Source organism: Hyla sarda, chromosome 8 (genome assembly GCF_029499605.1).
Source record: "Hyla sarda isolate aHylSar1 chromosome 8, aHylSar1.hap1, whole genome shotgun sequence".
Taxonomy (NCBI): domain Eukaryota; kingdom Metazoa; phylum Chordata; class Amphibia; order Anura; family Hylidae; genus Hyla; species Hyla sarda.
The window spans coordinates 221885036-221903168 of NC_079196.1; the positions used below are offsets into that span (position 1 = coordinate 221885036).

Consider the following 18133-nt stretch of genomic DNA (forward strand, 5'->3'; position numbering starts at 1 on the left):
GCCGAACCCGCGAGACTGACTCACCAAACCCCTGGGGTTCAATCGAACCCAGGTTAAGAACCACTGCCTTAGACAGTAAGTGCCGTAAGGTTCTGTTCACTCCAGGTCACCGGTGTCATTTTGCGGTATGCGTCCATCAGAAAATTTCCGCCACGTACCATAGTCGTCCCCATAGGGGGAGATTTCTCAAAGCCTGTCCAAGAGGAAAAGTTGCCCAGTTGCCCATAGCAACCAATCAGATTGCTTCTTTCATTTTCCAGAGACCTTTTCAAAAGTGAAAGAAGCCATCTGATTGGTTGCTATGGGCAAAATTTCCTCTAGAAAGGTTTTGATAAATCTCCCCTCATCATCATGTGTTTGGGGGTCGATGGGGGAAGATTTATCAAAACCTGTGCAGAGGAAAAGTTGCCCAGTTGCCCATAGCAACCAATCAGATCGCTGCTTTCATTTTGCAGAGGCCTTGTTAAAAATCAAAGCAGCGATCTGATTGGTTGCTATGGGCAACAGGGCAGTTTTCCTATGCACAGGTTTTGATAAATCTCTCCTTATGGCAGTGTTTCCCAACCAGTGTGCCTCCAGCTGTTGTGAAACTACAACTCCCAGCATGCCCGGACAGCCTTCGGCTGTCCGGGCATGCTGGGAGTTGTAGTTTCGCAACAGCTGGAGGCACACTGGTTGGGAAACACTGCCTTATGGGTATGTCTACGGTATGTACGGAAAATTTCCAGCCAGAAAATTGTCATTTTTGCTTCCTCTCGGGTGGTTTCCGGCTTGGAGTGTGATTATATGATTTTAACATGTGACTATGTGTGATGGGTGACACATTGTGACATCTGTCATAGCTACACGGCAGATTTGCAAAAAAAAAATAGAACAAAGTATGGCGCTCTAGGTGCCGTTATCCCACAACCATTCACATAGATGCGGAGTGTACTATGTACTCACCTATATATGAACATCCAAGGGGGACTGTCGCTGGTCATCCAAAGGGGTGCAGATGGCTGCAAGTATCCTCCCGTCACTCAGGACCAAGGCTCAAGTCCTGCAGGAGAACATGGGAACCGAGTTCCTGCACTTTTTCCACAGCAGGAACACCGTTCCCATTAGAAGGACCAGCCCTTGAGTGGAAATCTTGGGTGAGTTCCAACACTTCTTTTTTTTCCCCCAATATAACTTTTTATTAAGTTTTAAGCTTGTAACACTTGACATACAATGAACAAATAAAGTAAATAAGAGTGTCGAGCGCTCGTATGACAGTAACAGTCATGACACGAAACATTTGACAAATCTGAACTTAAGATTCTGTGGTGTCCCAATACTGGACTTGGTCCCGTACCTTTGTCGTAAGTAGAGATGAGCGAACTTACAGTAAATTCGATTCGTCACGAACTTCTCGGCTCGGCGGTTGCTGACTTTTCTTGCATAAATTAGTTCAGCTTTCTGGTGCTCTGGTGGGCTGGAAAAGGTGCATACAGTCCTAGGAAAGAGTCTCCTAGGACTGTATCCACCTTTTCCAGCCCACGGGAGCACCTGAAAGCTGAACTAATTTAGGCAGGAAAAGTCATCAACTGCCGAGCCGAGAAGTTTGTGACGAATCGAATTTACTGTAAGTTCGCTCATCTCTAGTCGTAAGTCCCCACAGTCAGAGTTCCTCCATGCTTTTGGGGCTCTCCTGGTGGGTTAACCCCTAGTCGCCTCATAATGCTATTTAAAAATGTATATATGTAATATATTTTGTAATAATGTACAGGACCTTAGGTCATGTGACCATTGATAATTGTGTAAGGCTAAGGTTCAAAGACCTATGGGTCATGTGATATGCCCATAATGCTTTAGGTCAGGACTGACAGGTTTGCCAAACCAATGAGCTTTGATCCTGCCCCCTTGATATATAAATGGGCTGCCAGCACTTAATCGCTCTTTTAGTTCCGGACTACCAAACTGAGCAGATCTGTGATCACAGCTACAAGACAAGCTAGGCCTGAAGCCTTCCACTTCAGCCGCTTTCTGAACCGTGAGTTAATCCGACTCAAATCTCACCAATCCTACGTGACTACTGAACCTAAACATTCCCCTTAATTCAGCGGAACAGCGTACAGCAAAATCAACGCATATTTTACTACAAAGTCCCAGCCAACCTGTGAGGAGCCTAAAGCCCGCTCCTCTTGTAAAAGACTGTTTGTTATCATCATCTGCATAAAATCTGCAGTAAAGTTATTTCCAGTTTACTACAACTTCTGCTGTGGACAATCCTTATTCCTCCCTATCGTTCCCGGGACAGGCGGTGGTAGGACATATATGTATAGAGGAAGCCCTCACCCTGGCGTCCCGACAATCAAGGGTTAATGCTATACCCTGCAACACTACTCTGCGACACCCCTGTTCCCCCTACATCCCCCAAAGCTCACCACAATTCTATAATAGTAAGAAAGAAACCCTGCGATCAGGAACACTTCTAAAGAGCAGGAAAGAAAAACGTTTGGCATCTGGTTGCGCTCAGTGTCGCCAAGAATGAATGATCAGGTGTCAGCGGATGCAGGACAAAGGAGATTATCATGAGAACTGTGTGTCATGACTGCCACTGAACATGGCCCATGAGCCGTGATGTGATAAGAGGGGTTACGGAAAGAAAGAGAAAGGGAAGGGAAAGAAGAAAAGAAAAGAAAGAAAGAAAGGGTAAGGTGAAGCAATGGGAGGAAAGGACCTAAAGCATAGGATATAGGACTTACCAAGCGGCCCGAACCAACCCAGGAGCCCCCTCGACATCCAGTGGCATCTCGTCAAGTGTTGGAGAAGAGGGAAACAGTCAGGTCCGTAGAGAGTACAAAGTCCGGGACGTTGGGATCGCTGAGGGAGGGGTGGCGTCAGGGTAGTATGGGTCAGTTGGTGAGGTAGAGATGGTCGTAATCCGTGGAGGACGCGAAAGTCTCCCAGGGCGACCAAATTAAAGCCGGGAGATCTCTTGTAGCCATGCTGAGATAGAGGGGGAAGTCTTGGAATTATCGTACTAGCCGCTAGGACCATGAATGAAATTCGGCGTGTGGAGGTCCGACACTTTTATTGTCACGACTTTATCCCTGTTCAGGACCGAGTACAGGTAAGTTCTAAAGAGAAATATAAGGGTCCCATTCACCTCTAGACTAATACCAGAAAAACTGATACATGACGGTAAAAAAATAAAATAAGACCGGAACTGTGCTTCAGATTTATGATGAAAATAATTAATCATAAATCTGAAGCACAGTTCCGATCTTATTTTATTACCGTCATGTATCAGTTTTTCTGGTATTAGTCTAGAGGTGAATGGGACCCTTATATTTTTATTTTATTTAATCACATTGTACTTTGCGGTGTAAGTAATATCCATTCATACCTCAAATTTTTTGTGAGCTGCACTTCCATTTATAAGTTCAAAAGAGAGTCCGGTCTATGGCCAGGAATCCACCTGAAGAAGAATAGATACTTACAAAGGCGCCATTTGCGATGTGTCAAACCTTTAGACACATTTCGAGGGGAATGTTCCCTCTTCAGACCTGACATAGAGGGGATATGCCACTCGAAACGCGTTGTCTGTACAGTAAATGTTTGATACATCGCGAATAGCGTCTGTTAGTCTCCGTTTTTCTTCGGCCATAGACCGGACTACTTTCTTCAACTAAGCTATACGGCGGAGGTATACATTGGAGAGTGCCCCGATGTGACTCCATAAAAGAGGCTTTGAGAAGAATGATTGTGTCTGATGGCTCCCATGGCAACACTCCCTGTCCTCTACTTAGTGTTATCATAGGGATGTTATATATCTGTAGGAGAGGGAGAATTTTCTTAGGCTAGGAGTGGAAGTAGTGACCACTTAAAATGTCAACCATCCCGAATCGGTACGGGATTGCCCTATGAAATGGCCATTGCATTGGGTCGTGTGTATGCAAATGTGACCCTAAGGGGGTGTTTCTGGAGGGACTTGTGGTTCTAATGAATATCTTCATGAAAAACAGCGCCACTCTTGTCCTCTGGTTGTGTGCGGTATTGCACCTGCGGTCTATTGAAGAGAATGGAGCCAAGTTGTAATACTGCACACAACCTGAGGACAAGAGTGGCGCTGTTTTAAATAAATGAATTGGCGCCTCCTAGAGTGTGTTAATAAAGAAAACGGTACCCTTTCCTTGGGTAAGAAGTAGCTGAACTAACGTTACTATCGTCAGCCATATTCATTACCACGAGACGCCGAATGGACAAGCGAACCAGCTAAAGAGCGTGCTGTCGCAGGAGGCGCTCTTTTGACTCAATGGGTGGAGCCCACTAGTTCCTAAAAATGTTGGCTCTCAAATCCACAGGTACTATCTCCACCATTTTGACAAGTGTTATTCCTCTAAATGACCACTAGTTGGCAGCAGATTTTACACCTACTGTTCACAAAAGGAAGAAAACTATCTAGAAGAGTTTACCAACCACAACGTTTACCAACCACGTTTGCAAAACTACAACTCCCAGCATGCCCGGACAGCCGTTGGCTGTCCGGGCATGCTGGGAGTTGTAGTTTTGCAACAGCTGGAGGCACCCTGCTTGGGAAACGCTGGCCTAGTCAGTGTGACGACTTTCTATAAAACATTATCCACCAGGCGGTTCCCCTTTAAGTGGCAAAGTACAAGGATACAAGGAAGAACATAAATACCAGAAATAGTTGTTGTTATTATACCGCCACGAATGCGGCAGGGAAAGTCCCGCCAATAACTATAACAGAAAAAATAAATACCGACTCCTAAGTGCACAGGGGCTCACATGAAGAAGATTTTCAGGTTTTGGGCACAAATATAAAAAAAATTCCCAGTAAACGCATGGAAGGCATGTACTTCCTGGTGTCACTTCCATATTTCTACCACCGGATGGCGCTCAGGTCTCGTAGTGCCGCCATTTAGAGCTATGGTGAATTTTATGGTAAAGGGACATTTTTTTTAGGACCACGGTAAAGGTTACAAAGAATGAGTCCCATAGATATTTAGATCCTGGGTCCCCATGGCTTGGAGGAGTTGTAGATGAAAGCTGCTACATTACTTTATGGCAGAAGGAGCGGATGTCATCTCCTAACTATCCTACCGTAACCTTTCACACCCACCTGATCCTACCCCATGTTACTGCCCTCACTACCCCTAACCCAGCAAAGAACACCGATTGACATTGGAACAAATGGCAATGACGACCATAGATAGATATGAGATAGATAGATATGAGATAGATAGATAGATAGATAGATATGAGATAGATAGATAGATTGATATGAGATAGATAGATTGATAGATAAATAGATGTGAGATAGATATAAGATAGATATGAGATAGATTGATTGATAGATAGATAGATAGACGGATAGATATGAGATAGGTAGATAGATATGAGATAGATATGAGATAGATAGATAGATAGATAGACGGATAGATATGAGATAGGTAGATAGATATAAAGCAACAGAAGAATGCAGCAGCACACTGCCAGCACAAGGATATAGGTGAAACATGAATATGTAGTTAAAACATGGAGAGCTATACAGCTATGGTGTAATAGATGCAAATGTGAAACTATGAGATCGTGAGGCACTTAGCTCGCAAATTTGTCTCCGCCGGCGGTCAAATAGCTTGGACCGTCCCACCGCGATAAGGTGGCCTCATTGGGACGGACCCTACACTGTGAATATGCCTCTGTGTGAACAATTCAGTAAGCATGGCAGGGTCTGGAACATCCAAGACACCTTATATACACCTGATAGAGGTGGGTGGGGTGCAAGGCCAACATGGAGGTAGCCCCTCCCCCGTATGTGTAATACAGATAGATGGATAGATTGATAGATAGACAGATAGATATGAGAGAGAGAGATAGATAGATATGAGATAGATATGAGATAGATAGATAGATATGAGATAGATAGATATGAGGTAGATATGAGATAGATAGATATGAGATAGATAGATAGATAGATAGATAGATATGAGATAGATAGATATGAGATAGATATGAGATAGATAGATAGATAGATAGATAGATATGAGATAGATAGATAGATAGATAGATAGATATGAGATAGATAGATAGATATGAGATAGATAGATAGATAGATATGAGATAGATAGATATGAGATAGATAGATATGAGATAGATAGATATGAGATAGATAGATAGATAGATAGATATGAGATAGATAGATAGATAGATATGAGATAGATATGAGATAGATATGAGATAGATAGATAGATAGATAGATAGATAGATAGATAGATAGATAGATAGATAGATATGAGATAGATAGATAGATAGATAGGTTATGGAGTTTATATCGGAGTTATGAGGTCTGACATTTCTGAATCCACACATAGTAAATGTTCTACATTTTTGGAGATAAGAACCATCTCGACTGCCAATCACAACCCGGGAGAAGATCCAAGATCTGGAATTCTTGTGTTCCTGCCTCTGTGATGGGTCTGGAGGAGGATTTATTGCTCCAGATGTTGAGTGTATCACAACCTTACACTAAAACCAGAGATACAATGGAGCCCAGCAGACTGCTCCTCACTGTGGTCGTCCTGCTGTCTTCTGCCCCCAGCGCCATCTCAGGTGAGTGCTGGCTGTGATGTCTCTACAGGTTACATCCCACTCAGGTGAGTGCTGGCTGTGATGTCTCTACAGGTTACATCCCACTCAGGTGAGTGCTGGCTGTGATGTCTCTATTGGTTAAATCCCACTCAAGTGAGTTCTGGCTGTGATGTCTCTATTGGTTAAATCCCACTCAGGTGAGTGCTGGCTGTGATGTCTCTATTGGTTAAATCCCACTCAGGTGAGTGCTGGATGTGATGTCTCTATTGGTTAAATCCCACTCAGGTGAGTGCTGGCTGTGATGTCTCTATTGGTTAAATCCCACTCAGATGAGTGCTGGATGTGACGTCTCTACAGGTTACATCCCACTCAGGTGAGTGCTGGATGTGAAGTCTCTACAGGTTACATCCCACTCAGGTACATGGTGCAAAGATCCCCCTTGCTTTTATGCCACATGGGGGCCTATGGTTGTCCAGGTGTTGATGCACATTGCTACCTACTAAAACCTCTCTATGTTAATGGCCTCATATTTTTAAAGCAGCACTCCTTTCCTTTATGTTTATGGCCTTCTATCCTCAACATTCCAGGGTGTTGACTGAGGGCAGTGATCAAAAAAGGGAGTAAGGAATATAAAGAGGAGCTAGGAGAAAAGGTGTAAATCTGGAAAACAAAATCACCTTGCCCCGCCCCTGCTTATCTTCTTTGCTTAAAGGGGTACTCCGACCCTAGACATCTTATCCCCTTTCCAAAGGATAGGGGATAAGATGTCTGATCGTGGGGGTCCTACAGCTGTGCAATCTCTGTGCAGCACCCAGCGTTAGTTTAGAACACTGCGTGCCGGCAGTGGGGGTTGTGACGTCACGACCACGCCCCCTCATGACGTCACGACCCCTGCCGCCCACTCCAAGCATTAGGAACAAAATAATGGGGCAGCGGAGTATCCCTTTAACTAGATGCCAGGCCCCCAAGGAGCATTTGGCACTGTTTGGATTTTTTTCATAGCAAAATGTTATCAATTCTGGTACATTTCATTGACTGTCTGTCTCCTCATAGATGGGATAGAAGAAGTGAAACTCGTGGGGGGATCCAACCCCTGTGAAGGGAGACTGGAGGTGAAGATTGGGGGAGAGTGGGGCACAGTGTGTGAAGACGACTGGGATGAGAAGAACACAGATGTGCTTTGTAGACATATGGGCTGTGTACCAGAATCCGGGGGTGAAGCTCGGGTGTCTTCATTCGGTGCCGGTTCCGGGACGGTCTGGTTGACCAGTGTGACCTGCAATGGACAAGAGGAAACTCTAAATCAATGCAAATATTCTGTCGAATCAGGAGATATTTGTAGCCACAAGAAGGACATCGGTGTCATCTGTGCAGGTGAGAAGTACCGTCATATTGTTGTATAGTCCACGGGGGAGATTTGTCAAAACCTGTGTACAGGAAAAGTCAACCAGTTGCCCATAGCAACCAATCAGATCACTGCTTTCATTTTTGAAAAGGCCTCTGAAAATTGAAAGAAGAGATCCGATTGGTAGCTATGGGCAACTGGTCAACCTTTCCTCTGCACGGGTTTTGATAAATCTCCCCCTATGTCTTCTGTCTTCTCTTTTGTCTCCAGGTGAAGCGGAGGAGATAAGGCTGGCTGGTGGGGCCCATAAGTGTGAGGGACGAGTGGAGGTGAAGCATCGGGGCCGGTGGGGCACGGTGTGTGGTCTGGACTGGTACACAAGTAATGCCCTCGTAGTCTGTAGACAGCTGGGATGTAACGTCACCAATGGACTCCAGGTCAAGGCGGCTACATTTGGAGCTGGAACGGGCAAAGTCTGGCTCAGCCATGTCAAGTGTGCGGGGGATGAGGCTGGGGTCTGGGACTGCAAGCACCGGATGTGGGGAAGTGGATCGTGTAAACATCGAGACGACGCTGGAGTTATCTGCTCAGGTACCAGGAGAAGCTTATGTTCTACCAGCATGGTCCATATTACTGTATATAGGAGATATATAACTTATACCAGCTGTACGTATATATTATATACAGTATATACCCAGGTTATACCAGCATGGTCCATATCACTATATATATATACGATATATGACTTATACCAGCTGTACATATATATTATATACAGTATATACCCTGGTTATACCAGCATGGTCCATATCACTATATACAGGAGATATATAACTTATACCAGCTGTACATATATATTATATACAGTATATACCAGGTTATACCAGCATGGTCCATATCACTATATATATAAGAGATATATGACTTATACCAGCTGTACATATATATTATATACAGTATATACCCAGGTTATACCAACATGGTCCATATCACTATATACAGGAGATATATAACTTATACCAGCTGTACATATATATTATATACAGTATATACTCAGGTTATACCAGCATGTACCATATCATTATATACAGGAGATATATAACTTATACCAGCTGTACATATATATTATATACAGTATATACTCAGGTTATACCAGCATGGTCCATATCACTATATACAGGAGATATATAACTTATACCAGCTGTACATATATAATTATATACAGTATATACCAGGTTATACCAGCATGGACCATATCATTATATACAGGAGATATATAACTTATACCAGCTGTACATATATAATTATATACAGTATATACCCAGGTTATACCAGCATGGTCCATATCACTATATACAGGAGATATATAACTTATACCAGCTGTACATATATATTATATACAGTATATACCAGGTTATACCAGCATGGTCCATATCACTATATACAAGAGATATATCACTTATACCAGCTGTACATATATAGTATATACAGTATATACCCAGGTTATACCAGCATGGTCCATGTCACTATATATAGGAGATATATAACTTATACCAGCTGTGCACATATATTATATACAGTATATACCCAGGTTATACCAGCATGGTCCATATCACTATATACAGGAGATATATAACTTATACCAGCTGTACATATATTATATACAGTATATACCCAGGTTATACCAACATGGTCCATATCACTATATATACAGGAGATATATAACTTATACCAGCTGTACATATATATTATATACAGTATATACCAGGTTATACCAGCATGGTCCATATCACTATATACAGGAGATATATAACTTATACCAGCTGTACATATATATTATATACGGTATATACCCAGGTTATACCATCATGTACCATATCACTATATACAGGAGATATATAACTTATACCAGCTGTACATATATATTATATACAGTATATACCCAGGTTATACCAGCATGGTCCATATCACTATATACAGGAGATATATAACTTATACCAGCTGTACATATATATTATATACAGTACATACCAGGTTATACCATCATGGTCCATATCACTATATACAGGAGATATATAACTTATACCAGCTGTACATATATATTATATACAGTATATACCAGGTTATACCAGCATGGTCCATATCACTATATACGGGAGAGATATATAACTTATACCAGCTGTACATATATATATTATATACAGTATATACCAGGTTATACCTGCATGGTCCATATCACTATATACAGGAGATATATAACTTATACCAGCTGTACATATATATATATATATATATATATTATATACAGTATATACCAGGTTATACCAGCATGGTCCATATCACTATATACAGGAGATATATAACTTATACCAGCTGTACATATATATTATATACAGTATATACCAGGTTATACCAGCATGGTCCATATCACTATATACGGGAGAGATATATAACGTATACCAGCTGTACATATATATTATATACAGTATATACCCAGGTTATACCATCATGGTCCATATCACTATATACAGGTGATATATAACTTATACCAGCTGTACATATATATTATATACAGTATATACCCAGGTTATAACAGCATGGTCCATATCACTATATACAGGAGATATATAACTTATACCAGCTTCACATATATAATTATACACAGTATATACCAGGTTATACCAGTATGGTCCATATCACTATATACAGGAGATATATAACTTATACCAGCTGTACATATATATATTATATACAGTATATACCAGGTTATACCAGCATGGTCCATATCACTATATACAGGAGATATATAACTTATACCAGCTGTACATATATAATTATATACAGTATATACCAGGTTATACCAGCATGGTCCATATCACTTTATACAGGAGATATATAACTTATACCAGCTGTACATATATATTATATACAGTATATACCAGGTTATATCAGCATGGTCCATATCACTATATACGGGAGAGATATATAACTTATACCAGCTGTACATATATATTATATACAGTATATACCAGGTTATACCAGCATGGTCCATCTCACTATATACAGGAGATATATAACTTATACCAGCTGTACATATATATTATATACAGTATATACCAGGTTATATCAGCATGGTCCATATCACTATATACGGGAGAGATATATAACGTATACCAGCTGTACGTATATATATTATATACAGTATATACCAGGTTATACCTGCATGGTCCATATCACTATATACAGGAGATATATAACTTATACCAGCTGTACATATATATATATATATTATATACAGTATATACCAGGTTATACCAGCATGGTCCATATCACTATATACAGGAGATATATAACTTATACCAGCTGTACATATATATTATATACAGTATATACCAGGTTATACCAGCATGGTCCATATCACTATATACAGGAGATATATAACTTATACCAGCTGTACATATATATTATATACGGTATATACCCAGGTTATACCATCATGTACCATATCACTATATACAGGAGATATATAACTTATACCAGCTGTACATATATATTATATACAGTATATACCCAGGTTATACCAGCATGGTCCATATCACTATATACAGGAGATATATAACTTATACCAGCTGTACATATATATTATATACAGTATATACCAGGTTATACCATCATGGTCCATATCACTATATACAGGAGATATATAACTTATACCAGCTGTACATATATATTATATACAGTATATACCAGGTTATACCAGCATGGTCCATATCACTATATACGGGAGAGATATATAACTTATACCAGCTGTACATATATATTATATACAGTATATACCAGGTTATACCAGCATGGTCCATCTCACTATATACAGGAGATATATAACTTATACCAGCTGTACATATATATTATATACAGTATATACCAGGTTATATCAGCATGGTCCATATCACTATATACGGGAGAGATATATAACGTATACCAGCTGTACGTATATATATTATATACAGTATATACCAGGTTATACCTGCATGGTCCATATCACTATATACAGGAGATATATAACTTATACCAGCTGTACATATATATATATATATTATATACAGTATATACCAGGTTATACCAGCATGGTCCATATCACTATATACAGGAGATATATAACTTATACCAGCTGTACATATATATTATATACAGTATATACCAGGTTATACCAGCATGGTCCATATCACTATATACAGGAGATATATAACTTATACCAGCTGTACATATATATTATATACGGTATATACCCAGGTTATACCATCATGTACCATATCACTATATACAGGAGATATATAACTTATACCAGCTGTACATATATATTATATACAGTATATACCCAGGTTATACCAGCATGGTCCATATCACTATATACAGGAGATATATAACTTATACCAGCTGTACATATATATTATATACAGTATATACCAGGTTATACCATCATGGTCCATATCACTATATACAGGAGATATATAACTTATACCAGCTGTACATATATATTATATACAGTATATACCAGGTTATACCAGCATGGTCCATATCACTATATACGGGAGAGATATATAACTTATACCAGCTGTACATATATATATTATATACAGTATATACCAAGTTATACCTGCATGGTCCATATCACTATATACAGGAGATATATAACTTATACCAGCTGTACATATATATATATATATATATATTATATACAGTATATACCAGGTTATACCAGCATGGTCCATATCACTATATACAGGAGATATATAACTTATACCAGCTGTACATATATATTATATACAGTATATACCAGGTTATACCAGCATGGTCCATATCACTATATACAGGAGATATATAACTTATACCAGCTGTACATATATATTATATACAGTATATACCAGGTTATACCAGCATGGTCCATATCACTATATACGGGAGAGATATATAACGTATACCAGCTGTACATATATATTATATACAGTATATACCCAGGTTATACCATCATGGTCCATATCACTATATACAGGTGATATATAACTTATACCAGCTGTACATATATATTATATACAGTATATACCCAGGTTATAACAGCATGGTCCATATCACTATATACAGGAGATATATAACTTATACCAGCTTCACATATATAATTATACACAGTATATACCAGGTTATACCAGTATGGTCCATATCACTATATACAGGAGATATATAACTTATACCAGCTGTACATATATATATTATATACAGTATATACCAGGTTATACCAGCATGGTCCATATCACTATATACAGGAGATATATAACTTATACCAGCTGTACATATATAATTATATACAGTATATACCAGGTTATACCAGCATGGTCCATATCACTATATACAGGAGATATATAACTTATACCAGCTGTACATATATATTATATACAGTATATACCAGGTTATATCAGCATGGTCCATATCACTATATACGGGAGAGATATATAACTTATACCAGCTGTACATATATATTATATACAGTATATACCAGGTTATACCAGCATGGTCCATCTCACTATATACAGGAGATATATAACTTATACCAGCTGTACATATATATTATATACAGTATATACCAGGTTATATCAGCATGGTCCATATCACTATATACGGGAGAGATATATAACGTATACCAGCTGTACGTATATATATTATATACAGTATATACCAGGTTATACCTGCATGGTCCATATCACTATATACAGGAGATATATAACTTATACCAGCTGTACATATATATATATATATTATATACAGTATATACCAGGTTATACCAGCATGGTCCATATCACTATATACAGGAGATATATAACTTATACCAGCTGTACATATATATTATATACAGTATATACCAGGTTATACCAGCATGGTCCATATCACTATATACAGGAGATATATAACTTATACCAGCTGTACATATATATTATATACAGTATATACCAGGTTATACCAGCATGGTCCATATCATTATATACGGGAGAGATATATAACGTATACCAGCTGTACGTATATCATTATATTCTTAATGTTTTTCTACAATACCATAGGTGATCCTCAGGAAATCAGACTTGAGGGAGGATCCAGTGCGTGTGAGGGGAGGCTGGAGGTGCGCCACCAGGGGGTGTGGGGCACTGTATGCGGTGACTACTGGAATGACAAGGATGCAGCTGTTGTTTGCCGGCAGTTGGGCTGCAGCGCCTCCAATGGCCAAATTAAGGCAACATCATTTGGACCCGGTACCGGTACGGTTTGGTTTAGTAATGTAGTCTGCACAGGAGAAGAGATGAACCTGTGGCAGTGTCAGCACCAGATGTGGGGCCATCCCTTCTGTGACCACGAACAAGACGTCGGCGTCATATGTGCAGGTAACAGGACATCATCATGTTATCCCTTGTGTAGGGCCTGAGGGGGCGTCATGCTCCACCACCCTCAAAATCCACACGACACATAAACACACACTCCCAAAAATATCTCACATTCTCGTATACACATCACGCCTCCATCCATCTCTGCACCATGTATTGTGCAACTCTTGGAATTAGTATAGAAAACGTTATAAAACTGGGAACGGCTTCTCCTTCGAGATGATTCTGGGCCCAATTTGTAGAAAGTTTCCTTATGTAACACATCAGACAGCCGCTGCCAGGTCATCCCAATAGATGAGAATATATAAAAGCATAAATCTTATCCAAAAAGATTGAAAATATTTGTGTCATGATGGAAACAACAGCAAAACAGCAAGGAAACAATAAAAAACCTAAAGAGATCCTCTCCCTGTACTCACCAGTGCTCCTCTACCTTAAAGGGGTACTCCGCCACACACATCTTATCCGCTATCCAAAGGATAGGTGATAAGATGTTTGATCAAGGGGGTTCCGCCGCTGGGGACCGCGATCCCTGGGCTGGCACCCCTGTCATTCGGGTCACAGAGTGAACTCTGCTCCATGCCCGATGACTGGCAATGCAGGCTGCCACACCCCCTCCATTCAAGTCTATGGGAGGAGGTGTGGCAGCTCTGTACTAGCTGTCATGCCCCCTCTCATAGACATGAATGGAGGGGGCATGGCATGACATCACAAATGTGCAGCTGCCGGCCCGAATATCGTGGTGGTCCCTAGTGGCAGGACCCCCACAATATAACATCTTATTCCCTATCCTTTGGATGGGGTTAAGATGTGGGTGGCGGAGTACCCCTTTAAAGGGGTATTCCAGGATTTTTTATTTATTTGACTATGCTACAGCGGCTGTAAAGTTAGTGTAGTTCATCATATGTCTGTACCTGTGTTTTATCGTGGTCTCGCAACTCTTATGTGATCTTTGTCCCGATGTTTATTTTTAACAGCATACAAAATCAGTGTGGTCTCAGGTTTTCCCGGGCTGCAGTGCGACCCAAGACATTATATCACTAGTCAAGTGTTGAGAAGGAAGAGTGTCTGTACTTCAATGGGTGGAGCTACCGCTGGAGTGGGCGCGGGGGGGATCATTCTTCACAGGGCTGCAGGGAATCGTAGTTTCAAGCACAGCGCAGCATGGAAGAGAGCTCAGGTGTGCTTCAATGGGTGGGGTGACTGATGTGTGGGAGGGAGGAAAGTGACCTCACACTTACAAATAAGGGATCCTGGGACTGGTAGTTAGAGGGAAGGAGCTCCAACAGGAAATAGCCATTTTACAGAAAGATAGCAGCTGCGGTATGGTGGACTCACAACACAGCCATTTAGCCCCAAGACATGCACGGATCCTTCCTAAGCATGTCCATTACTGTCAGGCAGGTAAGTACTAAAGTCACCTCATGGTGGATAATCCTTTTAAGTCTGCAGAGCATTAACTACATGCAATGGAAGTTAGTTTCAACCAATGTCTGTCATTTTTGGAGACTGTAGAGAAGTTCCTTTGGCCAACTGGTTACATGGTCACACTTTGCAGGGGCCTGGATTAGTACATAAGGCGAAGCCACTGCAATACCAGGTTACTTATGGCTACATAACAGCCAACATCAATGGCCGAAGCTGTGGTCTCCAAACTGTGGAACTTCAGCTATTGCAAAACTACAACTCCTAGCATGCCCGGACAGCCGTTGGCTGTCCGGGCATGCTAGGAGTTGTAGTTTTGCAACATTTGGAGGTCCCCAGTTAGGAGACCACTAGTCTAGAGCAAGTAGTTGGTTGCATCATCATTGACAATGGATATGTCTATGGTATCAAAGGTGGTAAGTGAACATTAATCTGATCTGTGGGGTTCTGGACACTGGGACCTCCACCAATCATGAGAACGTGTGAATGGAGAAGCAACCACTTCTCCATGATGTTGGGATTACCACCTTAAAGAGTACCTGTCATCAAAATAAACTTTTAATATATTGTTCCTTATGTAATTTTAAGACACTTTGCTCTTTACTTGCTGTTAAAATTCTCAACCTTTATGTTTTTGATGTGATTGAAAAAACGCCCACTAGGTGGCTCTATTCTGTTCCCTGCGCAAGTCAAACACTTAGTTTGGTCTTCTCCCGGTCTGGCAGGAGACCAAACTAAGGAAGTGGGTGCGGGGCATGGCGAGGCACAGTTCTTCAGGCTTCAGTGACATCGTGCCTGCTAGGGAACGCCCACTTTCTCCTGCCGGGAGCTCACATAATGTGAGCAAGGGGAAAGGTATGATACACAGCTTTTTAAAGGTTGGGGGGGGGAATTAAGGGCAGGAGGGGTGTTAGGAGTAGTTAGGGAATATAATCTGAGTTAGTTTAGAAAATATGGTTTGATGACAGGTACTCCTTAAATTCGGACCTTACAGGAGCTCAGCCCCACTGAACCTCTTTCACTTTGCAGCTTGGACCTCCACTGATCACACATTGACGGACTGTCCTAAAGGTTACCATAGAGATGACTATTTTAAAGGAATGAACAACCAGAAAAGGGGTATTATGGCAACCCAAGAAATGGACCTTAATCCCCATTGTAGTTCAGGTCAACCAGACTTGGATCACCATTGGATCCCACTGTGAGATAAGTTCAGATGACCTGAACCATAGGGTCTTAGTATGTAGTGATACCAAGTAGGCCACCGTCTTCTTTTGCTTCCATACTTAACCAAGTCATCTCATGTATGTTCACAGGTAAACCAGAGGAGGTCAAGCTTGTTGATGGGAAGAATGAGTGCGAGGGAAGGCTAGAGGTCCGTCATCAGGGGCAATGGGGCACAGTGTGCGGCTATTACTGGGGTGTCACAGAGGCCACTGTGGTTTGCAAACAGCTAGGATGCGGTGGCTCCCAAGAAGATGACATCCAAGCCAAGGTGGCCAACTTTGGAGCTGGAACCGGAAAGGTTTGGTTGAGTCATGTAAGATGTTCAGGAGACGAGTCGACTATATGGGAGTGTAACCACCCGATGTGGGGAATCAATCGTTGTGGACATAAGCATGATGTTGGGGTCATCTGTGAGGACAAAAGGACGGGTAAGTAAACTTAGCAAATGTTGATCTGGAATTTCTATGTCTTAGATATGGAAAATGTTCAATAATAAAGCTTTGAAATCTCCCCTTAGGTCTGAGCAGCGACTTCAGGTTAACAAACAGCAGTTCAGGAAGAGTCGAGATGATGTCCGAGCATACTGGGAGTTGAAGTTTTGCAACATCCGGAGGGCCATCAGTTTGAGACCATTGGGCTTGGAGATGAGTGTCAGCGAAGAGGCATGCCAGGCCGTGGCCATAACACTGACCTTGGCAATGTGTGAGTCACATGACATGACCGTAGGCTGGTGGGCGGGTAATGTGTTCTCCACCATGTTTTATGGCTTGTTATATATCTATAATAAAGGATCCATATTAGTGAATGCCACTAGATTGCGTCTTTTGTTCAGTGCATATACAAGAGGAAGTTAACTAAAAATATTTTGGCTACAACTCAACAAAGTGCCGTTCTGTCCCTCACGTCGAGCTCTGACTTTTAACCACAGCTACTTCGGTCTAGAGACGTTTTGCCGGTCTTTGCAAACTGAGATGTGAAGAGAGAAACGGCAGACCTCCCCCTCACCCATCAACTATACAACTCAGGTCATAGACGCCCCCTACTGGCCTCCCCCTTCGGAGCTCAGAACTATCTTGCCCCCTAACACAAATAAAGTGAATATAGAACAGTGAAGGTAATAAAGCCTATC

The 18133-nt window shown here is 41.1% G+C and overlaps 1 protein-coding gene across 5 annotated transcripts; it reads left to right on the forward strand.

Annotated features, from left to right (window-relative positions):
- Positions 1–629: 629 nt before the first annotated feature.
- LOC130284661 (CD5 antigen-like) lies at positions 630–17807 on the forward strand. Of its 5 annotated transcripts, none has more exons than XM_056535232.1 (7): positions 630–1136; positions 7633–7953; positions 8195–8515; positions 14035–14352; positions 16807–16896; positions 17094–17432; positions 17522–17807. In XM_056535232.1, the coding sequence occupies exons 2-7, from the start codon at positions 7770–7772 to the stop codon at positions 17596–17598; spliced, it is 1329 nt and encodes a 442-aa protein (XP_056391207.1). In that variant the 5' UTR covers positions 630–1136; positions 7633–7769; the 3' UTR covers positions 17599–17807. The 5 variants fall into 5 exon arrangements, with proteins under 5 accessions (XP_056391207.1, XP_056391208.1, XP_056391206.1 ...); XM_056535233.1 differs by lacking the exon at positions 630–1136 and adding an exon at positions 1861–2810; XM_056535229.1 differs by lacking the exon at positions 630–1136 and adding an exon at positions 6297–6600.
- The last annotated feature ends 326 nt before the right edge of the window (positions 17808–18133 follow it).